The sequence below is a fragment of the Megachile rotundata genome, chromosome 16 (genome assembly GCF_050947335.1).
Source record: "Megachile rotundata isolate GNS110a chromosome 16, iyMegRotu1, whole genome shotgun sequence".
Lineage (NCBI taxonomy): Eukaryota > Metazoa > Arthropoda > Insecta > Hymenoptera > Megachilidae > Megachile > Megachile rotundata.
The window spans coordinates 10,283,949-10,309,775 of record NC_134998.1 but is presented as its reverse complement, the minus strand read 5'-3'; the positions used below and the strand labels follow the sequence as shown (position 1 = coordinate 10,309,775).

The window sequence follows — 25,827 nt, the reverse complement described above, 5'->3', positions numbered from 1 at the left end:
ATCAGACAAGTAGTATGAGACTAGTCAGACAAGTAGTATGGGACTAGTATGAAGAGTGGTATGAGACTAGTCAGACAAGTAGTACGAGACTAGTCAGAGTAGTATGAGACTAATAAGACAAGTATGAGTAATCAGACGAGTAGTATGATATTGGACAGACAAACTACGAATACCTTACAAGTACCAGATAAACCAGACAAGTAAACAGTGACACTAAAGCAGTGGCTGACCAGGCAAGCAAAAAGAGAGTGTTCCTCGAGGACTCGCTGCTCAGACAAGTAGAAGTGACACGATATTAAGACATCGCATTATTCTCTAATGGAACGACACAGTTTTAGTCAGACACCTGAAACGTGTTCTTAATCGGACAAATGCAAAGCGTACTCTACATAAGTAGCTAATCATATAAGCAGATTAAGACTGACACCTACCGCAGCATCAGTCAACGTTATTTTATACAATTATGATCTATTTAATCCTCCACAACCTGAATTACATTCATTAAACCCCAATTTATAATTCCCCTTGGTACTCCCACGTCTGGTCGCGTCTAATGGGCCAAAATGGGTAGAAAATGAAGCCAACAGTGGTTAATAGGCTTCACGTGTTCCGGCAATAATTCAGCTACGATGGAAAGTCAGGGATCGAAAGAGATCTCTTCGGATTATATCGTTTAGCGCGGCTTTAATCGTACTGTCATTTATCATATTTTCCGTTGTGATCCATTTAAGCCACGTGCTGCTTTGCGTCCACCCAAAATGACCTGTTATAAACCCACGTGACATTCAGGTCGACGTAAACGTGGCACCGTACGTTCATGATGTCACGATGATTTCGTGATATATCACGAAAAGTAGCACTGTTTCCTGTGTGGCGGTGGTAATAGAATTTATTATGATACAACGTGAGAAATTAGTATACGAAGCTGCAATGCGTGCGGATACAATTTGTAGAATTGTAGTGTATCGAATTACTGCGCGCGGAAATTATAGTGCGTGAAAGACCGCACCCCGGTAGATTATAACGTGTGAAATTACAGTGTGGGGAATTACTGTGCGTGGGAATCACCGCGCGCGGAGATCTCAACGCGGGGAGTTCAACCGCGTTTAATTACAGAGCGTGGAATTATAACGCGTGGAGATCTCGTCACGTGGAGTTACAGTGCGTGAAATTACAATGCGTGGAAATATTGATACGTGGAATTACAGCGCGTGGGAATTACAGTGCATGGAATTACAGTGCGTGGAAATTACAGCGCGTGGAATTACAGTGCATGGAATTACAGCGTGTGGAATTACGGCGCGTGGAAATTACAGCGCGTGAAATTACAGTGCATGGAATTACAGCGTGTGAAATTACAACGTGTGGAAATATTGATACGTGGAATTACAGCGCGTGGGAATTACAGCGCGTGGAAATTAAAGTGCATGGAATTACGGCGCGTGGAATTACAGTGAATGGAATTACAGCGTGTGAAATTACGGCGCGTGGAAATTACAGCGCGTGAAATTACAGTGCATGGAATTACAGCGTGTGAAATTACAACGTGTGGAAATATTGATACGTGGAATTACAGCGCGTGGGAATTACAGCGCGTGGAAATTAAAGTGCATGGAATTACGGCGCGTGGAATTACAGTGAATGGAATTACAGCGTGTGAAATTACAACGTGTGGAAATATTGATACGTGGAATTACAGCGCGTGGGAATTACAGTGCATGGAATTACAGTGCGTGGAATTACGACGCGTGGAAATTACAGCGCGTGGAATTACAGTGCATGGAATTACAGCGCGTGGAAATATTGATACGTCGAATTACAGCGCGTGGGAATTACAGTGCATGGAATTACAATGCGTGGAATTACGACGCGTGGGAATTACAGCGCGTGAAATTACAACGCGTGGAAATATTGATACGTGGAATTACAGCGCGTGGGAATTACAGTGCATGGAATTACAGTGCGTGGAATTACAGTGCGTGCAATTACAGGGCGTGAAAATATCGACACGTGGAATTACAGCGCGTGAAATTAGCACGCATAGGATTCAGAGCACAGTCCCCATGGTCCAATGACCAGTATTTCGTAATTCCTTTCGCAATTACGCTCTCCAGGGCAAAACCAGTGACGTTTTAATGAAAATTAGCACAACTATCAGCGGCATAGCCAGCGGAACCATCGCCGCCAGGCAAATGATCAGCCATAGCGCTTCATAGTTTGATACACCAGAGTATTCGTCAAAGTTTCATCCTTGACGAGAATCCACGTCGGTGAAGGAAGTTTTATCCTCTCCAGGGCTCGCTGGTCAAAGATTAATCGTGACCCCACCTGGCAGACAGCTTCAACCCCTGCTTTTATCATTGATCCGGAAGGGGTGTCACCCTAACACCGGAAGGTACCACGGATTGATGGAATGTCTTGGTCGATCCCGCGGTTTTGTCCAGCTATATTTAATTCCCTGTTGACCTTTATTCGCCGTGGAAATGGTACCTTTCCCGCTGATACAGCATTATTTGATGCTGTTACTGCCTTCAGGGGTTTCGGTCGCATCGCGCCTACCGCTTCACCCGTGTTTCGTAACCGAATCGACCGCGATCCAACTTCGGTGCTTCGATTGTCCGGCGGATTATTTCAATCTTGTTTCGATGGAATTGCATTTTTAAAGGCGGCCGCCTTTGTGTTCTTGTCAGACGTTTGATATTTTCCCGAGGCCCTCGAGGGATTTGGGACCCAGGTACTAATAGGTATCGGATAGCTTTGAACTCGTTTTAAATGCTCGTAATCCTGTTTCCAATTTCGTTCAGCCCTCTGGAGGATGATCGTTGTTGCATAATTCAGGAACAGTCGAAAGAAATCCTTTGATCCAACCGGGAATTAGGCCGGGGAATACTTCAGCCTATCCGCCACTTTTCTCGTTGCGAATCTAATTTCGAGTTGGACTACCGTGAACCCGGAATACCATCGAAAATAATGAGAATACGAGGAGAGGGGAAATATATGGCGATATAATGAGAGATGCACAGTATGATGATTATAACGTCTGACGATTATTACATAGGATCAGAATGTGTGACAATTATTACATGTGACGATCGCATATGTTCTACAATGTGGGGAGTTATTAGCATATGGAATTACCGCGCGTGGAGCCCCCAACGCAGGTAATTACGGTGCGTAGAGCAATAAGCGCGTGGAGTTACCACGCGTAGAGCCCCCAGTGTAAGGAATTACCACGCGTGGAGCTCCCAATGTAAGGAATTACCAAGCGTGGAGCTCCCAACGCAGGTAATTACGGTGCGTAGAGCTCTTAGCGCGTGGATTTACCACGCGTAGAGCTCCCAGTGCAAGGAATTACCAAGCGTGGAGCCCCCAACGCAGATAATTACCACGCGTAGAGCCCTTAGCGCGTGGAATTACCACGCGTAGAGCCCCCAGTGCAAGGAATTACCAAGCGTGGAGCCCCCAACGCAGGTAATTACGGTGCGTAGAGCCCTTAGCGCGTGGATTTACCACGCGTAGAGCTCTCAGTGCACAGAATTACCAAGCGTGGAGCTCCCAACGCAGGTAATTACGGTACGTAGAGCCCTTAGCGCGTGGATTTACCACGCGTAGAGCTCCCAGTGCAAGGAATTACCAAGCATGGAGCCCCCAACGCACGTAATTACGGTGCGTAGAGCCCTTAGCGCGTGGATTTACCACGCGTAGAGCTCCCAGTGTAAGGAATTTTCACGCGTAGAGCCCCCAGTGTAAGGAATTACCGCGCGTAGAGCCCCCAACGCAGGTAATTACCACGCACAGGCCTCATAACAAGTGAAATTACAGTGTCACCTTAACTCACGACGAAAGTAAAAATGTCCCCGCTAAGAGAATGCGATCCACACACTCGCCACACAACGGTTAATCACTTTCCGAGGTTAGAGATTGCAGTTTAAACCAGCCTTCAGATTAGATTGGTTACTTTTGAGTGGAATTGAACGTCGAATTACGTGGTTTCGATACGCTACACTGTTGTCCGTCTCCCAACAAACGAATCATTCGTTTCCGCATCGCCGGAACGAATTGATTCGTGTTTCAGTGTACGATATTGAAACCGACGCGACCACAAACGGCATCGCGTCTCGGACACGATTACACGGCACTGGAAATACTAATTTGTTAAATGACACCGGCTTCGAGTACGTTACAGATGTTACATTAAGGTTCTATCGTACGGTGCCTCTAGGAAACTGTGCAAATTGCACGGAAGTTTAACGGCACGATAATTACTCTGTCTATCCTCTTAGCTACATTAATGAGAACCCCACTAAGCTTTATAATAATACGCCGTGTAGATGGTTGACCTTTTAGGTAACAGCTTCCTTCAGAATCTGTCGGCACACAATTCTTGATCAGTCACTCTTATATCGATTTTAAGGAAGTATTAAAAATATAGGAAATGGGATTTGCTGTTACGGGAACGTACAAATTAGTCTTGAATATTATCATGATAAATTAGGTTACCATAACTAGGTTAAGATGATGGAACGTGATATTGGCAAGGTAGACATTGTTTGATTTGATATGTCATACATTAGGAATGAACTGAATTTGATGTCTTGAGCCCCACGCGTAGTAAGTCCACGCGCTAAGGGCTCTACGCACCGTAATTACCTGCGTTGGGGGCTCCACGCCTGGTAATTCCTTACACTGGGGGCTCCACGCTTGGTAATTCCTTGCACTGGGTGTTCTACGCGTGGTAAATCCACGCGCTAAGGGCTCTACGCACCGTAATTACCTGCGTTGGGGGCTCCACGCTTGGTAATTCCTTACATTGGGAGCTCCACGCGTGGTAATTTCTTACACCGGAGCTCCACGCTTGGTAATTCCTTGCACTGGGTGCACTACGCGTGGTAAATCCACGCGCTAAGGGCTCTACGCACCGTAATTACCTGCGTTAGGGGCTCCACGCTTGGTAACTCTTTGCACTGGGAGCTCTACGCGTGGTAAATCCACGCGCTAAGGGCTCTACGCACCGTAATTACCTGCGTTGGGAGCTCCACGCTTGGTAATTCCTTGCACTGGGAACTCTATGCGTGGTAAATCCACGCGCTAAGGGCTCTACGCACCGTAATTACCTGCGTTAGGGGCTCCACGCTTGGTAATTCCTTGCACTGGGAGCTCTACGCGTGGTAAATCCACGCGCTAAAGGCTTTACGCACTATAACTACCTGCGTTGGGGACTCCACGCTTGGTAGTTCCTTACATTGGGGGCTCTACGCGTGGTAATTCCTTATACTGGGGGCTCTACGCGTTATAATTTCATGCGTTGTGTACTCTGCGCATTGTCTTGTATATTATTATTTAAGATTGTATAGTATTCTATGTTTTATCGTTTGTGTCTGTTAGGTTGTGCTCTAGGTAGAGTAGAGTTCTAGTTCAACATGTCCCTAGTACATCAAAATTTGTGCTAGTATTTTAGATCACCGTTTAGAATATCTATTTTATGTTAAAGTGAACAGGTATGAACTGAAACGTACTTAAAGTTAGGTATAACGGGTTATGTTTAATTTATATGTACGACAGCGCGAGGTTATGTTACACTCTAGGCTAGAATTAATGAAGTGCTTGAAGTTCTGCGAGGTGTTTCGTACAATTGCTCTCTAATTTCAATCCCTTCTCAATTTGCCGGCAAATACGAAACCGTAGAATTTCCATTTCACCCTGTGAAATTTAATTCTCAACAGTATTCGGCATGGAAGTTACAGGGCGAAGCGTTGAAATTCCCGATTCAGACGGACAGCACGCAAACTTCGTTTCCCGTTGGTCCTGTAATCGTAACAAAATTTCGTTCCACGGCCATCGATAATACTCGTTAACCTGCAATTGATTTATCAGCGACGAACGGCTGACCATAATGGCATTATTTAATGACGTTATTCCGTTCGACCGTTTAATCGAGTTTCCATGTAAGTTGAAACCCGTCGCGGCATTCTACGTCGCGGCTTCTGTTTACGTTTTCGTTTTTAACAATCATCCGCGGAAATTCTATTATGCTACCGCTATTTGCCTTGACACCTGACCACAATCTCACATCAATTTCCACTGATTTTCAACTGTAAATAATTATAATTATGTCCTTAAGCGTTTCACGTTATTTAAATAAAAAATAAATATGACTTTTATGCTGTGTGACCTAACCTCAAATATTTTTTTAACTTTGTATTTTCATTTGTTATTAATAGTGTTCTTTGATGAACCATCAATTAAACCTAACCTAAGCTCAATTTAAACTAATGCAACCTAACCTACAATCTAACCTTTGATCATAACTTGACCTAACTTAACTTTAACTTAATTCTAACTCAACCGTATGCTAATCCTAAACTTAGTTCAGGCTTAACCTAACTCTGATTCAATTCTAATGCATGAACTAACATAATCTAACCTAGGTACTTCAACTTAACTGTAACTCAAGTATAGCTAACCCTAACCTAACATTAGTCCTAACTTAAATAATTAAATTCTAACCTATCAACTAACCTCGCTAAATTATGGATGCTTATTAAATTTTTCAACCATCATTGAATAATCAATAAATTATATCTGGCAACCGCAGCGTATATTTCTAAATAACTTGACCTAACCAACGATTAATTAAATATCCTTTCACCGTTCAAATACTAACACTTGTAATTAAATACACGATATTTGTCCTTCCTGACCCAGTGGACGTTTAAAAAAACCACAGGTCGAGATAAATTATCAAGCCATTATTTTCAACGAGCGTCACACATGTTCGAACATCTCCATTTCATAATCGTCACAGGTAAAATTATTTCAGCTCCCAGGAACTCGTCAGCCAGTGAACCATTAATTCGTTTAATTGCAATCTCCACGATATAGCCGCAAATCTTTCGAACCGTACCACCAAATCGATCCTCGCGTTTTACGAGTCGACGAAATCGCCAGAAAAATGATGACGCCATTTTGGTGAAGTTTAATGGCGGCCAACAATCGGACCTGATCTCTTTACGACCGTGCATCTTTTATCGAACTACAACCGAATCTAACGCGGTTCATCGCTTTACGACCCTGTCTCCGATTTCACGGAGGCGTCGCGGCGTCTGGCGCCGTTGTAAACGAAAACAGAATCGTTCTGCGCCAGTTGTTTTAAAAGAAAATTAAACGGGAACTGCAGGATTAGAGTCGATCGAGACGGAACTTTAAGTGGATGTTTAAGGAAGAAATTAGTCGAAATTGAAAAACTGTTGCGCTGGGAAGTGGAGGAGTTTACGGAGAAATACGGTAGAATCGAGTTTAGCGGGAGTTTAACAAATTACAACTGCTGAAGAAATCCATTTATTAGCTTAAGCTGCAATTTTTAGTTGCGTCAAAGAGGAGTGCAACAAGATACTTCGACCCTTTAATGAGTTCTGGAAGAATCAAGCGTCGTATCCCCACGCGTCGTATTTCCACGCGCCGTACTTTCACGCGTCGTATCTCCACGCACCGTACTTCCACGCGTTCTACCTTCACGCGTCGTATCCCCACGCGCCGTAGTTCCACGCGTAGTAACTCCACGCGTTCTAACTTCACGCGTCGTATCCCCACGCGCCGTACTTTCATGCGTCGTATTCTCACGCGCCGTAGTTCCACGCGTTGTAACTCCACGCGCCGTAGTTCCACGCGTGGTAACTCCACGCGCCGTAGTTCCACGCGTGGTAACTCCCCCCACCGTAATTCCATGCGTGGTAACTCCACGCGCCGTAGTTCCACGCGCTAGAATTCCACGCACTGTAGTTCCACGCGTGCTAACTCCACGCGCCGTACTTCCACGCGTTCTACCTTCGCGCGTCGTATCCCCACGCGCCGTACTTTCATGCGTCGTATTTCAACGCGCCGTAGTTCCACGCGTGGTAACTCCACGCACTGTAGTTCCACGCGTGGTAATTCCACGCACCGTAATTCCATGCGTGGTAACTCCACGCGCCGTAGTTCCACGCGCTAGAATTCCACGCACTGTAGTTCCACGCGTGCTAACTCCACGCACCGTACTTCCACGCGTTCTACCTTCGCGCGTCGTATCCCCACGCGCCGTACTTTCATGCGTCGTATTCCCACGCGCCGTAGTTCCACGCGTGGTAACTCCACGCGCCCTAGTTCTACATGCTGGAATTCCACGCATTGTAGTTCCACGCGTGGTAATTCCAAGCGTCGTAGTTCCACGCGTGGTAACTCCAAGCGCCGTAGTTCCACGCGTGCTAACTCCACGCGCCGTGATTCCACGCGTGGTAACTCCAAGCGCCATAGTTCCACGCCCTGCAATTCCACGCACTGTAGTTCCATGCGTGGTAACTCTGCGTGCCGTAGTTCTACTCGTGCTAACTCCATGCGCCGTAGTTCCTCGCATCGTATTCCTACGCGCTGTACTTTCACGCGCTGTATTCCCAAGCAGTACACATATCTCCGATATATATACCCTTATAGAACTTAGCATAGCTACCTAACATACTCCAACTCACCAAACGTCAGATATCAAAGGACTCGGTCAAGTGTCCATAAACGCAAAATCCCCTCAAATGACCCGAAATCTTTAATACCAAACTCGTAACATCGAAACATCCACTTTTACTAAAAAGGTCCTCACCCTAACTCCAGGGTTAATAAAAGTTGCAACCCAAAGCTTCCTACTAAAAAGTTGAGAAACCTCGATGAAACATTCTGCCGTACAAAGGTAACCTTAAAGCACGTTAGCTCGTTGCACTTGAGAGGGTAGGATTCAGCAGCCATCGAAGCACGTTCGATCGCAAAAAGCAGCCTGTGAGAAATCAGCGTCGCTATCAAGATGAACCACATCCATAATGCATGGCGGTCGCGTGTCGCACGGGGAGGCAGCGAAAGTCATCGGCGGAGGGGTTGTATCTACAGCTGGTAGGCACACGAGGGGAACGCAACGGAAACGAACGGTGTTACACGGGTGAAGGTGTTTAGTCAGGGGCTGACCTGAATTCAGGTGGGCTGAATCAATACCGCGCTCGTTCACCTCGCAGTTACCGTGGCAACCAGACTCCTTTATTAAATATAACCTGTCCTCGTGTTTCCGGTGCGGCCACCTGGACACAGTCGTCGACCTGTCAGTCGTTAGGGGAACCTTGACGGGGTACGGGGATGCACTCCTGCCGAGCCATGCGACCTTGGCACCGTAAACCAGGGTCGGTGCCAGGTTTCAGGAAGTCTGACCAGTTCAATTTCGCTGCTGGGTTCAAGGCGCCTTCCTCTTGCATCCGAAAACAACTTCCGCTAAGACATCTTCCGAATTCCTCCATATTTGGATTGATTCACTTTTGACTGGGTCATGACTTCTACGTTTGGACTTCAGCTATCTGATGCTGCTTCTGGTCCATTCTGAAGTGCAACTTTGGATATTTAGAGATCTGGAACCTAGGTTCGTTAATCAGACATAACCAGGTCATGGCTGAACCTTCTTCTGCATTTTGACTTAAGCTGATGGTGTGTTTGGGACATTCTGAAGTGCATCTTTGATATTTTGAGATTTGAGTCCTAGGTTTATTAATCTGACATAACCAGGTCATGGCTAGACCTTCTTCTACATTTGGACTTAAGCTATCTGATGCTGTTTCTTGTCCATGCTGAAGTGCAACTTTGGATATTTAGAGATTTGGATCCTAGGTTCGTTAATCAGACATAACCAGGTCATAGCTAAACCTTCTTCTGCATTTTGACTTAAGCTGATGGTGTGTTTGGGTCATTCTGAAGTGCATCTTTGATATTTTGAGATTTGAGTCCTAGGTTTATTAATCTGGCATAACCAGGTCATGGCTAGACCTTCTTCTGCATTTGGACTTAATCTGATGGTTACCAGGCTATTTTGGATCTTCTGGTATTTTGACATTTGGATCCCTGGTTCAATAATCCGACACAACCAGGTCATGCATAAACTTCTGCATTTGGGTTTAGACTACACGTTTGGTCAGGTGGTTCGAGAAATCACTGGACATTATCTGCTGGGTTCATTAAACTAGGCCATAGATTGGTCATTCGGATTATGTGATACTAAGTCTGGTCTGGAGATAGCTTATGAAGTCGGACACTAATTAGCCTCCCTCTGTGTTCACATCTGGTCTATATAATTCATCAAATACTTAAACAGTTTGTTTCTCCTGTTGACTAACCTAACCAAAACCAGAAATTCGAATTTCCAATTACTAGCCAACAGAACCACTAACCAAAAACAACCGAAGAGCAGCCCACACAGTCCACACTCGGAGTACCTGTTGCCTCTTTTTGGGGTTACTTATCGACTCCCGAAGATGATTATCAATCTCAAGGATTCTTATATGCTGTTCTGTTAGCGGAGCTGGGAATCGATATCCTGTTCGAATGTTTCCCCAACGTTAAACATCCTTTACCCTGCTTTATGAGAGATTCCGACACAAAAGAATTGTGAAATACGGCACCATAAATTGTTATAAGCTTTCTGCACTTCCTTCACATATTTCTGACCCTTTTCAGGGCTGTCGAGCAGACCCAACGATTTAAAACTATTCTCTTTATATTAATGATCTGATTTTACGAGCTCCGGATATTCTCGCTTTCCAGTACCGTGATTTATGCGTCGTGTTTATATCATAAAGATGTATTGTATCTTTTCGCAGAGTTTCTTTGGCATCTTCCCGGATATTTATTGGACAGATGTAGGTTAGAATCGTCACGGGATACCAGAGTGTTTCAAGTTTGGTTCTGCTGATTACCGGGCTTTTCGCTGGATCCTTGAAACTACGCTGAAAGATTTTATGGGCCGGTTTTCAGATCAAATACCCGGATGATCGTCCACTTTGATGTTACGAGGATCTCTTCATCTCTTCTTGATCTATTTAAAGTCTTCGGGGCGTTCTCGCAGAACTCTATCAAAAACAGATGTGCTCCCCATTTTGTTGATAACAGTGATTTTGGATTTGCTTTAAACCTCTCGTTTAAAGGGCTTGGTGACTTAAGCATTTTCAGATTTCTCAGATATTTGCAAAATTTTAGGAGTTGATGGACATATAAAATGCATTCGATATAGAATGAAATAGTATGTTACATATTTTTAAATATATAAATATCTGGCTCTTTGAGTGACTACATATCTCATGGTGATCTATCCGCAACCATAGAACAATACCCACTACTGTACAACTGTGTGAAAGTGGCGATATAACGAGAGTCTACTGTATACTGCTTTATTACATACTTCTAAATGTAATAGAATGAAGTTGTTTCAATGACTACATATCGCATGGTCACATATCTGCAACCGTAGAACAATATTCACTACTCTGCAGCTATGTGAAAGTGGCGATATAACGAGAGTCTATTGTATACTGCTTTATAACATACTTCTAAATGTATTAGAATGAGGTTGTTTGACTGACAACATATCACATGGCCATTTATCTGCAACTCTCGAACAATATCCATTACTCTACACCTATGTGAAAGTGGCGATATAACGAGAGTCTACTGTATACTGCTTTATAACATACTTCTAAATGTATTAGAATGAGGTTGTTTGACTGACAACATATCACATGATCATTTATCTGCAGCCCTAGAACAATATCCACTACTCTACAGCTATGTGGAAGTGGCGATATAACGAGAGTCTATTGTATACTGCTTTATAACATACTTCTCAATGTATTAAAATGAGGTTGTTTGACTGACAACATATCGCATGATCATTTATCTGCAACCCTAGAACAATATTCACTACTCTGCAGCTATGTGAAAGTGGCGATATAACGAGAGTCTACTGTATACTGCTTTATAACATACTTTTAAATGTATTAGAATGAGGTTGTTTGACTGACAACATATCACATGGCCATTTATCTGCAACCCTAGAACAATATCCACTACTGTACAACTGTGTGAAAGTGGCGATATAACGAGAGTCTATTATATACTGCTTTATTACATACTTTTAAATGTATTAAAATGAGGTTGTTTGACTGACAACATATCACATGGCCATTTATCTGCAACCCTCGAACAATATCCATTACTTTACAGCTATGTGAAAGTGGCGATATAACGAGAGTCTACTGTATCCTGCTTTACAACATATTTCTAAATGTATCAGCATGATTCTGAGTGATTACATATCGCACAGTGACCCATCACTGCAGTGTCCAGCACAACAGCTACGTGAAACCGGCAATATAACAAGAGTCTACTGTATCCAACCTTATTCGCAGGAAACGCATAGGAAGTCAATTTTCCCGAAACTACGCGTACCATGAAACATTATTAATCAACCAGCCGAACTAATAAAGCGCGTACGAGCAGTTCGGAGAACGGAATTCAAATTAAAACGGGACAGTGCGCGACAGAGGTGGACGCGTTGGTCGTTTTTGCGCGAAAGTTTGATCTATACGGTGAAGTTCGCCAGTCCTGAAAACTGTGCGCCACAGTTCCGAATCACCCTCGAGAATTTTATTTTCCAGCGTTACAGAGTGCAGTTAATTAAAGCTAAGTTTACAACAATAAATTTGAACGCTGTTTACAGACCAGTTACGTGCTGTAGGTAATGCAGTTAACAATTCCGAAGCGAATTATACGTCTCGACGCTCGGCGACCTAGATTTCGGTTAACACGGCCGCTTTGTAATGAGATAAGTGGACAAATATTAAAAGATTAACACGTGGAATGACCTGAAACGAAAATTGTTTGGTTACGTGGATGCGTTGCCTCGCGTTCCCGACAGATGGCGGAAGCTCGCGTGACACATTTCGCGATGGCTTCTCAAAAATTTCAGAGCGAAGTAGCTATGAATTTCTTAGAGCATGTTCCTCTGTCACGTTTCTATAGATGCCAATAATTACAGCACGAGATGTTTCAATGATATATTCGCAGAATTTCTAACACGAAATAAAATTCGTTGTATGCACCCAAAGCTTTCCACGGATAGAGTTGCGATGTGGAACATCTCACTCTACCGACACATTCCCAACATTTCTGTAACCAACACGAAATTCAGCGACGAAACGTATTCCTAATTTTATGCTAAGCCACCGCTAAATAGAAGGAAATTTAACTGCGTGAAATTCCAAAACTTTCATAAATTGCAAATGACTTGACCGAGCATGAAATTGCAAGAGTGAGGTATGCCGCGAGGTACAAAGGGATTAACCGAGTCTAACCTGCAGTCTAAACACCATAAAGCGGGCATAAATTGTAGGTGGCGCCATTAACGGAACGAAGGGCAGAAACAGGTCCCATCAGACATTGGCGCGAACGAAGGCAACACCCCGGCGCCAATGATCCGAATAAGCATTCAGGTCAGCGCACGTGACAGCCAGAAGATTGTTTGGACCTGGTGCAGCCGGTGTTTAACTGAATCCACGCCAGCGGGAAGCCTCTATTTATATCGCGGTAACGAGGTCTCGGATGTAATCTTGCGAAACGCTTCGAGGAGGACTCGATTCCTCGTGAAATGCCTCGAAACTGTCCTCGCCAGGGTACTCGCGAAACACTGGATCCAGCGTATCGGTACCATTTCCTGTTTCCGCGGACGTAGACATTGTGGCGCTATGAAGGGACTTCCTTTACAGTAGGAAAAAAGTTCTCCATATGTCTTATAATCTGACCGAACCACATTGATTTAACCTGGGAAACTTTCACTTACACCTAACCTTAAAAGCTTTCCATCAGACTTCACCTAACCTTGAAAACTTGAACTTACATACAACCTAACCTTTAAAACTTGAACTTAAATCTAACCTAACCTTTAAAACCTGAACTTAAATCTAACCTAACCTTCAATACTTGAACTTAAATCTAACCTAATCTTTAAAACTTGAACTTAAAGCTAACCTAACCTTTAATACTTGAGCTTAAATCTAACCTAACCTTTAGAACATGAGCTTAAATCTAACCTAACCTTTAATACTTGAGCTTAAATCTAACCTAACCTTTAAAACTTGAGCTTCAATCTAACCTAACCTTTAGAACATAAGCTTAAACCTAACCTAACCTTTAATACTTGAGCTTTAATCTAACCTAACCTTTAGAACATAAGCTTAAATCTAACCTAACCTTTAGAACATGAGCTTAAATCTAACCTAACCTTTAATACTTGAGCTTAAATCTAACCTAACCTTTAATACTTAAGCATAAATCTAACCTAACCTTTGAAACTTGACTTAAACCTAACCTAACCTTTAAAACTTGAACTCAAATCTAACCTAACCTTAAAACTTGAAGTCAGATCTAACCTAACTTTCGCGACAAAAAATGAACATGCATCAGTTAGCAAAAAATATATCAGCTAACTATCAAGCAATTTGCTAAATTGCCATACATTTGCAGAATGAATGATTTCCTTTTTTTGTCGAGGAAGCGCGCGCCGAGGTTAATTCGCGTGAAAACGTCAGATTCCGGATTGTTTTGTTTGTAACCAATCAGCTAACGCGCGCGTCATCGATTGCTATCAGGAGAAAAAAATTACTGTAAAATCGAGAAGAAAAAAAAAGTCGGTAACGCGAACCACTCGAGAAAAGTGGAGTGTCGTTCGCGTGACGCGCATTTGTGTCACCGGGACACACCGTGACACACACCTTTTTTTACCGCGAATAATTATTCTTATTGCTTTTCCCTCAATTATGCGAAAAGGAAAGAATTCTTCTTTTAGAATAACATTTTCTTAAATGCTATTTAACGAATTATACCTCGGCAAAAAATTAACGTGGAGGTACTTGTTGCGTACAGTAGACTCTCGTTATATTGCCGTTTTCGACGTTACGGGATATTACGAACATTATTGTTCTTATACTTTCTATGCTTACTACTTCAATTTGTGGAAATATTCTTGAATCAAATAACCGAATATTACCCTACTTTCCTCTGTGCACTCTAGTTATATTGCCATTATAACTAACCGTCAATTTGCGCAAATTCGTGCACAACTCCAGCAGCCTTAAATCAAACAATATTACCACACTTACGTACAGTAGACTCTCATTATATCGCCACTATCAATCTGTAGTAGGCTTCATTAATCCTCGCGCCCCCCTAAATCAAGCCACCGTACAAAAAAGCGATACAACTAAAAAAGAAGGGGCGAGAAAAGAAGAAGCAGATAGAAAAGGAATTGTTGCGTTAAATCGAGGAAGCAAGGGATTCATCATTCATCGTGCCAGGTAGAGCAAGAAATTTCAGAGTGCCGTGTACTCGAGGGTTATCGAACTTTTATCCTTCCTAACAAAAACCGATTTTCCGGGGGTTCTAAGTGCGAAGGGAGAGGGGGTGTGAATTTTCACGGTTAAAGAGGATCGAGCAGCATTTTTCACGTCGGGGTTGCTTCCTTCGAGGCTAATCGCGACAGCTCTGCTCGAAGATTAATTACATCTGTCGACTAGGATTTTATCGAGACTCTTCGCGTTCCCTTCTGCGAGACGTCAAGGCTGATTAACCTTTGCCCTCCCAATTTAATTCGTCGGATAAAAAACAGAAATGGAGCGTTACTACGCCTGCAAATTTATGCGACTTTACGGCTTGCTTCTCTCTTCAGCAGTGTCATTTTTCATTCAGTTCTTTTATTGTCTTTTTGATCCTGTGACACTATGAAGTACAGGTGGCCCAACTTTACTGATGTTACTTTCGAATTTTCTAATATGTCTATTTCGATCAAATGAACGTATGTGACTTTTCATTCACAGCTGCAGTAGCGTCTTACTATACACTGTACGCATCATAGACGGTCGTTAGAACGTCGCTGGGACTATCAAGGCCGTGTGGGCGGTCCTGAGAACGTCCTAGGACTATCAAGGCCATGTGGGCGGTCCTTAGAACGTCGCTGGGACTATCAAGGTCGCGTAGGCGGTCCTAACAACGTCACTGGGACTATCAAGACTATGTGGGCGGTCCTTAGAACGTCGCTGGGACTATCAAGGTCGCGTAGCCGGTCCTAAGAACGTCACTAAGACTATCAAGACCATGTGGGCGGTCCTCAGAACGTCGCTGGGACTATCAAGACCGTGTGGGCGGTCCTAAGAACGTCGCTGGGACTATCAAGGTCGCGTAGGCGGTCCTAAGAACGCCACTAAGACTATCAAGACCATGTGGGCGGTCCTCAGAACGTCACTAAGACTATCAAGACCATGTGGGCGGTCCTCAGAACGTCGCTGGGACTATCAAGACCGTGTGGGCGGTCCTAAGAACGTCGCTGGGACTATCGAGGTTGCGTAGGCGGTCCTAAGAACGTCAGTGGGACTATCAAGGTCGCGTAGGCGGTCCTAAGAACGTCACTAAGACTATCAAGACCATGTGGGCGATCCTCAGAACGTCGCTGGGACTATCAAGACCGTGTGGGTGGTCCTAAGAACGTCACTAGGACTATCAAGACCATGTGGGCGGTCCTAAGAACGTCACTGGGACTATCAAGACCATGTGGGCGGTCCTTAGAACGTCGCTGGGACTATCAAGGTTGCGTAGGCGGTCCTAAGAACGTCACTAAGGCTATCAAGACCGCGTGGGCGGTCCTCAGAAAGTCAGTGGGACTATCAAGACCGCGTGTGCGGTCCTTAGAACGTCCCTGGGACTATCAAGGTGTAACAGACGGTCCCTTGAACCTGGGTCAACCAATATCTAGTAGCTAATTAATACGAAAATACTAAACTAAGCCACATAAACCCAGAAAAAGGCATCTGATAACAGTACCAATTCCCACTCACAAAAACTAACTAGCAAGAAAAGTTACTAAATTACTGCCGAACTCGTTTATCATTCGAACGCCGACAACACATGAATCACTCGGTATTAGATTCATTTAGCCGCGCTGATGGATCCCGAAGAAAAAAGGTACCATCACAATTACGTTCTCGTACATCATACACACACAGGTGATCACGTACGTGTACGTACTATTGGGAATAAATTATGTAGCATAAAAAGGGGAGATAAAAACGAAATGGAGGATGTACCACTTAAGACAGCCTAACAGTGACGGGGCAGTTATAAATAGGAAAGCGTGCCCGGCCATTCAGCGTGTCGTTTCGCGAAGCACGTGTACCGCGTTTTATGGGAGTAATAATTTACAATTATGTCATCGCGTCCGGTTATTTTTACGCGGCACACGCCGTCTCTGCTCGCTTCTCTTCCTTTAAATCCATTTTTTCCCTTTTGCGATTCCTCTTCCTGTCCGCCTTCACTTTTTTCCAGGGCAAAATTCTCATTTGATGTTCTTAAACAAATTACAGTTATCTGGGATCTAGTTTCATTTTTCAGGATTACATTGGTATATGCAATTTAATATCGATGCATGGGGCATGCGTGACCCAGTTGTCATTGGATAGTTGATAATTCAGTCTAACCCTTTGACCTATGATTTTAGATGCAGGCGAGTTAGTCATGTAAGGTAAGATTATAACGCGTAGAAATTCTCTCACGTTGCATTTCCACGCGTCTTATCTCCACGCGTCGTACTTTCACGCGGTATATCTCCACGCGGTGTACTGCCACGCGTCGTATCTCCACGCACCGTACTTTCACTCGTCGTATTTCCACGCACCGTACTTCCACGCGCCCTATCTTCACGCGTCGTAACTCCACGCACCGTACTTCCACGCGTCCTACCTTCACGCGTCGTATCGCCACGCATCGTATTCCCACGCGTGGTACTTTCACGCGTCGTAACTCCACGCACCGTGCTTCCACGCGTCGTAACTCCACGCACCGTACTTCCACACGTCCTACCTTCACGCGTCGTATCGCCACGCGTCGTATCTCCACGCGTCGTTCTTTCACGCGTCGTAACTCCACGCACCGTACTTTCACGCGCCCTACCTTCACGCGTCGCATCGCCACGCATCGTATTCCCACGCGTCGTAACTCCACGCACCGTACTTCCACGTGCCCCACCTTCACGCGTCGTATTGCTACGCGTCGTATCTCCACACGCTGTACTTTCACGCGTCGTATCGCTACGCGTCGTATCTTCACGTGCCGTACTTTCACGCGTCATATCTCCACGCACCGTACTTCCACGCGCCCCACCTTCACGCGTCCTATCTCCACGCGTCGTTCTTTCCCGCGTCGTATCCCTTTGCGCCCTACCTTCACGCGTCGTATCGCTCACAAAACTTATCGATCAGAAAAGTTCGACCGAACAAGTAAGGGAAGATGCTACATTTTGGGAACGCGGTCCCTGATAAATTTCCCCCAGCTTCGTCCGACGTGTCCGGGGAGATGCACAAAGAATCCGCGACGCCTTAATGGCCGTAGTTTCCATGCCAAAGCGATTTCCACGACTCCGCTGGCGTTTCCCAAAAATTTATCGTTTAGAACATCGCCCTCATGCGATAAGATCATCCCCAGAAGCTTGGATATTACCACTGTATGCGGGAAAGTTGAAGGGAGATCTGTGCCAAAGTGTCTTCCCTTCCGGTCGACGTTTCGCGTTTCTCCGGTTGGCGCCAACTCGTTAATCGGCTAGTGACTTTATTCGGAGTTGTGTGAATTCTAGTATTACTAAAAGCTGTTAGCAATTCAGCCATAATTTTCTTTATCCGATGATCTGTTCTATGTGGTGCGATAATGGAATTAAAACGAGATCAACATCGGGCAGGAAGGGTACAGATTTGTCCCTAGGGTCTTGTTTACATATTACACGAGCAATTGGCCTTACGAGGCTCGCTCGGCAGAGTCATAAAGCGAGCCACGGGAACCGAACACGTTCTTGAGTGCATGGCGGCACAACGAAGCCCTAAACTTACAGCTCCGCCAACTACTAAATACCAGTGTAAAATGGCCTTCGAACACGGAAGGCGTGTACACGCGTGTAGGAGGAGAAAGAGGAGCCGGGGCTTTGATCGTGGCACGTGTAATCCTGATATTCATGTTTGAATAACAAGATAATTGGATACTCCAAGTTTTATGATGTCACCTTCGCGTCTCAAAGGGAGAAGTCGCGTTGCAAGAACGCCGGATAAACAACGACAGGTATTAAAATTTAGTAAGTAATCTCGTGACACGGCTCGAAGCTGGCAACTTTATAGGGACAATTTAACGCTCTTATTACGCGGCCAGTTTTTTCCTCCAATATCCGCTTTATAAATTCGGGGGATTCAGCGAATATCTCCGAACAGTTTGTCCTTCAAAATTTATTTAAAGAAATGATTAATACCTTGATGACGCGCCAGTATAAGCCTCACCTGAGTCACGACCGATCCAAAAATTTCTTTACATAACCTTCTTGTCCCACTAAGGTGACTCGACCCTTATCGAAGCAAGACATCTGGATTTCAATTACGCTTCGAATGGTCATACGAGTATCAGACTCCCTTACTCAAAGTATTACCAAGGGTATACTAAAGGATGACGCACGACCCACTAGACTACGTTAAATTGCCTCAGCTTTTCGCATCAACCTATAACGTATCATTGGAAGTCCTTAGGGAGACTTTAGGGAGCCAGGTGGCCTGTTTACATGCATTTTCCGTCGAGACAGTAGGACTCATCACAAACACGTTCTACTTGGACAGCTTCCACTTGCAGCTGTTTTAGGCAAAACAAGTGGAAGCTTGGTTATAAGGACCTCAAGGATGAGCTGTAGGAGCATTATCGTCGAAATTCTACTTCCATGAGAATCCTCAAGATTCCAGGAACCTAGGTATATTTAATGGGATTGATAAATAAGGTAAGGATGCGGTACTCACCGGTCTGCACGAGTTTGAGGGCGGACGCATTGTGCTGTTTGAGCGGCTCGTTGAGCCCCGGCTGCACGAGGTCCTTGAGAGGATTCGGGGCATCCTCGCCGGTCGCACGGCTATTTAGCATAGTCCTGGTGTGCTTGTCGCGGCGGTTGCCCTTCGCGACCTCGTTACCGCGTGCCTCGTTACGGCCCGTTCTCTTTTTGCGCGTCTGTCCGCGCTCCCTCCTCTTCTCCTTGCGCCCTTTGGGCTTCTGCTGGGCGACCGGTCGCTCGTTATCGTCGACCGCGATCACGGTCACCTGGCAGCTCGGTCGACGTTCGTCGGTTAACACTGGGCTATCACGGACTGGGTTCTCATAGATACGCAACAGCTCGTCCGCCGGGTAGATGACGTACATGCCCAGCCGATGGTGTGCCCGCGGTGTTCGCCCGGTTTTTCCCCGAATCTGATGCCGGTTCGCTCGTTGGCCTGGCTGCCTCCACAGCTGCTGCTCCTGCTGCTGCCGCTTTTCTCCGCCGAGCCAACATCGCTGCCCGCCAATTCATCGTTTATGAGTCCGTCGCGAGTCACGCTGCCAGGCCACGCGAACAACCGCATCTTCTTGGCACGCGGGACACTCTTCCTCTCGCCTTTCCTCCCTATAGCGCGTCAGCTTCCTTCCAGGGTGATTCGATCACTACCGCGGAGTTCAGATATCCATTGGCTGCCCGTTGGAGATCGCTGACTAGGCCCTGTGCTTTAGAGACCCATGGCTGGTGGATCCTGTAACAAACAAGGTGGTCCTCCTTAACATATTTCCTTTAGTGATATACACCCTAAGGCTTAGAAACTTTAGAGATCAAAGGCAGCTTAGTTCGAAATAATAACTTTATAAGGGTCTCGGTCTACGAGATTTCGGTATTGATCTCAAACTTTCTGTCTTCCAAGTCTTCAAAACCTTTTGCAGACCCCAGAGACCCAAGTCCTTAACGTACACTCCCGAGGACGTAATTCCATAGCTCTATGGCTATTAGGCACCTCCCAAGTCTTCCTCCCAAGACACCTAGGAGTCTCACAGTTCTTATATTCCGCAGAGTTATGAAGTCCACATTGTTCATAGGGTCCCAAACTACCTTGGACACCTCCAAAGTCTACCTCCCACTAGTACCTCATTAGACACCTAGGAGTCCCATAGTTCTTAAAGTCTCCAGAGTTGTGAAGTCCACATTGTTCATAGGCTCCCAAACTACCTTAGACACTTCCTTAGTCTACCTCCCACTTGTATCTCCTAGAACACCTAGGAGTCCCATAGTTATTATATTCCGCAGAGTTATGAAGTCCACATTGTTCATAGGGTTTTAAGCTATCTTAGACACTTCCTTAGTCTACCTCCCACTTGTACCTCCTAGAACACCTAGGAGTCCCATAGTTGTTAATGTCCCCAGAGTTATGAAGTCCACATTGTTCATAGGCTCCCAAACTACCTTGGACACCTCTCAAGTCTACCTCTTACTTGTACCTCCTAAGACACCTAAGAGTCCCATGGTTCTTAAAGTCCCCAGAGTTATGAAGTCCACATTGTTTATGAGGTCCCAAACTGCCTTGGACATCTCCAAAGTCTACCTGCCACTTGTACTTCCTAAGACACCTAGGAGTCCCATAGTTCTTAAAGTCCCCAGAGTCATGAAGTCCACATTGTTCATAGAGTCCCAAACTACCTTGGACAACTCCCAAGTCTACCTCCCACTTAAACTTCCCAGAACACCTAGGATTCCCACAAGTCTTAAAGTCCTCAGAGTTATGAAGTCCTCATTGTTCATAGGGTCCCAAATCTTGAGCTTGCCCAGAAGTAAAAGGTTTATAATCCTGAAAGGTGGCAACGTAATATGCCTCATTCGAAGATGTCACTCTTATGATTAACTAACCTTTCCAAAAGACTATTTCTAAAGCAGTGGTCTGCCAAAGTGACCGACGTCAATGGACCTGCTGGCTAGAACCGGCTTCCACCAACACTATCTTAGTGAATCTTAGATGTCTTATTTGTAGCAAGAAGCATTTAGTAAGATGATATAATAAATTCCAATTGTTTCCATTAAAAGGCACCCGCGAAATTAAGTCCTCGGTTAGAAAGTCATAACCATGCAAATAGTTGCACTCTATTTTCTGTCTAGGGAGTTTTCTGTCGACGAGAGAGAGAATTCCGGGGAATTAACCGGGGAACAGCGTTTATCGTTAACGCGCAATCTGTGCTCTAATATATCCTCGTTTTCCAGCAACCTCGGCTAAAACGGCGCCTCCCGCCTCGCCGGCCCGCCATTGTTGGCGAATCCTCTTTAAACACCCGACGCGGCAACGTATTTTCATTGACGTTTTTCAGCCCCGGTATCCAATTCAGAATTTATTTAAATAATCGCCATGCTATTCGCTCCTCCCATGAATTATTAATGAGACCCGCTTTAACTCGGTTAACGTTGTACACGTTTTGTGCCCGCGGGCGGGGAACGGCTCTGTTTACAGGGTAAACGACTTATTCAACGGTCCCTGAATAAAGAAAACGTCCTCCTATTTCCGGCGAGCGAAAGACCCCGCCAGGTAGCCATGTAAATCGTCGTCGGTGATTTAAATCTGATTTGAATGTATCCCGAGACGTTTGAATTCGACTAGATTCGTGTCTGCTTTCAATTGCGTGCCTGATTATGTTCAGGGACCCCTTTCCTTCCGCCAACAGCGAATAACTCGTGGCCCTAAACATTCGACGATTTGCGTGTTGCACGAAATGCGAAATATTTGACGGTGCGAGATACTGACAACTTAGCGAAATGAAATACGACAGGGATATTGGATTTGCGAGAAATCCCTTCAAATTCTTTTACTTTGCTACGAGTTCATTGGCATCCCCTTCGTGACTTCAGGTATTTTAATCGATTCTTCCTGTATCTATAATTGTTTCAACTTTTTAAATTGTTTGAATACTTTCAGTGCTTTAAATTGTTTGAATTGTTTGAATTGTTTGAATTGTTTGAATTGTTTGAATTGTTTGAATTGTTTGAATTGTTTGAATTGTTTGAATTGTTTGAATTGTTTGAATTGTTTGAATTATTTTGAATTATTTGAATTCTGTTGAATTCTTTGAATTCTTTGAATTCTTTGAATTCTTTGAATTCTTTGAATTCTTTGAATTCTTTGAATTCTTTGAATTCTTTGAATTCTTTGAATTCTTTGAATTATTTGAATTATTTGAATTCTTTGAATTCTTTGAACTCTTTGAATTCTTTGAATTATTTGAATTATTTGAATTGTTTGAATTATTTGAATTCACTGAGTTGTTAAACTATTCAAGACTTCTTTAAAATCATTCATCCAATTTTTGAAATAAATTAAAGAGCAGCATCCACTTAGGTTATCCCTCGTAATTGGTTCCAACAAACGTATTAGCCATAAACGTTTTAATGAAAACGCATCTACTCGAAGCGCAGTGAAGTGTTATATTCATCTCCACAGGGTAATCGATCAATCAATCAATCAATCAGTTCTGCAGAATACACTGAAATATCCCTATATCCCTCATGATGGATTACACAGCAGCCAGAAGCAACCACGTATGGGTCCGTGCAGAAATAACGAGGTTATCGCGTTCTCAACTTTCGACTTTCTTCTAAACAAAAATTATTACTATTACTTTCCCGATATCTATTTATTACCAGAAGATATTTTATCCTTCAGTTGACTAATTCAATTATCCCTAATTGACCAAACTTGGTTACCCAGCTACTACTTCCATATTGAAACGTCCCAAGTTATTTTTATTTTATACCAGCCCATAAAATCTCGGGAAATTAATAAACGTTATGCGGGAAGCCGTTAATTTTCCAAGAAAACTTATCTCCGTCGAGAAAATGATGCAATCATCAAGGCTGGAGGGAGAGAGGAAAAGTTATGAACCCGCTGTGTTTAACTTTGCGGTCATAACTTTGGTTGGGGAACACTTTTTAAATAATTGAACGCGGTGAGAGAGCACTGGCTACGATTATGTCCGCGGAATAACTCTTCCCGGAGAGCTATGCAAATTGCGATAAGCCATTTCAAGTAATTAACACGTATCTGGAAGAGGCTTTGTCTCCTTCGTTCCACCGTGAGTAAATCGTCGATTCGAAGAACTTTTCAGTGGAAATATCTTACTTCAGGATCGAGAATTTTGTTCTCAATATTTCCACGCACTCTATTTTCACGCGCGGTAATTACACGCGCCGTAATTCCACGGATGAGAATATCCACGCGTAATAATTCCATGTATGAGAATATCCACGCGTAGTTATTCCACGCATGAGAGTATCCACGCGTCGAAATTTCCACGCGTCGTATTTCCACGCGCGGTAACTCCACGCGTCATATCTCTACGCATGAGAATACCCACGCGTAGTAATTCCACGCATGAGAGTATCCACGCGTAGTAATTCCACGCGTAGAAATTTCCACGCACGGTAACTCCACGCGCCATATCTCTACGCATGAGAATACCCACGCGTAGAAATTTCCACGCACGGTAACTCCACGCGCCATATCTCTACGCATGAGAATACCCACGCGTAGTAATTCCACGCATGAGAGTATCCACGCGTAGAAATTTCCACGCACGGTAACTCCACGCGCCATATCTCTACGCATGAGAATATCCACGCGTAGTAATTTCACGCGCAGTAACTCCACGCACCATATCTCCACGCATGAGAATATGTACGCGTAGAAATTCCCACGCGTCGTATTTCCACGCGTCGTATCTCCACGCGTCGTACTTTCCCGCGTCGTATCCCCACGCGCATTACTTCCACGCGTTCTACCTTCACGCGTCGTATCCTCACGCGCCGTACTTTCACGCGTCGTATCCCCACGCGTTCTACCTTCACGCGTCGTATCCCCACGCGCCGCACTTTCACGCGTTGTATCCCCACGCCGTATACATATCGCCGAACAAACTATACCACCGTCTTTCTTCTCCACGAACCAGTTTCATTCGCCATCAAACAATTGCGAAAAGTCAATAAGACTGCCATATTTATTCAACCAATACGTACATGGAGTCTGATGCGCGAGTCACGCTTCATAAATCATACGTTCAGAATGCCAGCAAACATCGAAAAGTGTACAAACAAGATTCTCAGAATCCAACTAGTAGGAACAAGCTTTACAGAAGCATAACCTTAAAAAGGACAAGTTTTTCCCGGACTTTGCCTAAGCTTTGATGTCGACGGACGTAACCAGGTCAGGCGTCGAAACGTGAGACCAATTTTTCCATTCTCCTCACACAAAGAAACCGATAAACCAGCTATATTCGCTGTTTCTCTTTTGTAGTTACTTTTCCCTCGCTTTCTTCGCGTTCCATCATTCTCCTGCCCGCGATAAGGGCACTTCCTTACGCAGTGCGCGGTTACGTCTAGGTTAGGTAACTTTCAAGAGCTTCCTATCGTTTTTTTATTCGTAGTACGTTGAAATTCGTTCCATAAAGGGTTTCAATCTTTTTCCATACTACTTCCGTGAAATTATAAATCATTTTTTATTAGGGTAGATTATACGTGAACCTCCGTATGGTGGATGAAACGGGAACGTGTGTACATCGTGCAGGAACGAGGAATGTAACGACTGGTCAAACGGGTTAGGTGAAATTTTCAATTAAGTTAGGTTATGTTTGCATAACTGCTTTTCATATTTCACACTCATCGCGGAACGTTTGAAAAGTCTTTTCATACGGTCCTCATAATATAGAATCGTATGTTTTTCTAGGTTATGTTAGGTCAAGTCTGGATTAGCTTTGAAACGAAGTTTTTAGCGCGGAGGTCGGAGTAAATGATGGTTCGGAATCACGGAATAAATGGCGGGAGCTTTTTGACTCCTCATTTCGTCGGCGTGTTCTTTTATTAGCGGCCGGATATTCTTCAAAGCCCACTTGAACGATCGTAACCCAATTCATTAGTCGGTAATGCAGCAGCACGCGGAACGAAAGGGAAGAGTACGGCGACGCGACGCCGACGTTGACATTCTAATGCGCCTCAAAAGTTCGGAAATCGTGTTACAATATCGGATTAAAAAGCTTCCAGCCGCCATTCCATTCAGCGAGCAAATAATTGGAGCACTCGTTCAATTATCTCTACTGTTCCTT

The 25,827-nt window shown here is 44.4% G+C and overlaps 1 protein-coding gene across 3 annotated transcripts in view; it reads right to left on the bottom strand.

The window, feature by feature from the left end:
• Positions 1-25,827, bottom strand: part of Stacl (SH3 and cysteine-rich domain-containing protein) — a 78,838-nt gene that overhangs the window by 31,928 nt on the left and 21,083 nt on the right. For all 3 annotated transcript variants that reach the window (XM_003702504.3, XM_012283510.2, XM_012283509.2), the window contains exon 2: positions 19,698-20,456. In XM_003702504.3, coding sequence (XP_003702552.1) covers positions 19,698-20,091 — 394 coding nt within the window. In that variant the 5' untranslated portion in view covers positions 20,092-20,456. The remainder of the gene's footprint in view (positions 1-19,697; positions 20,457-25,827) is intronic.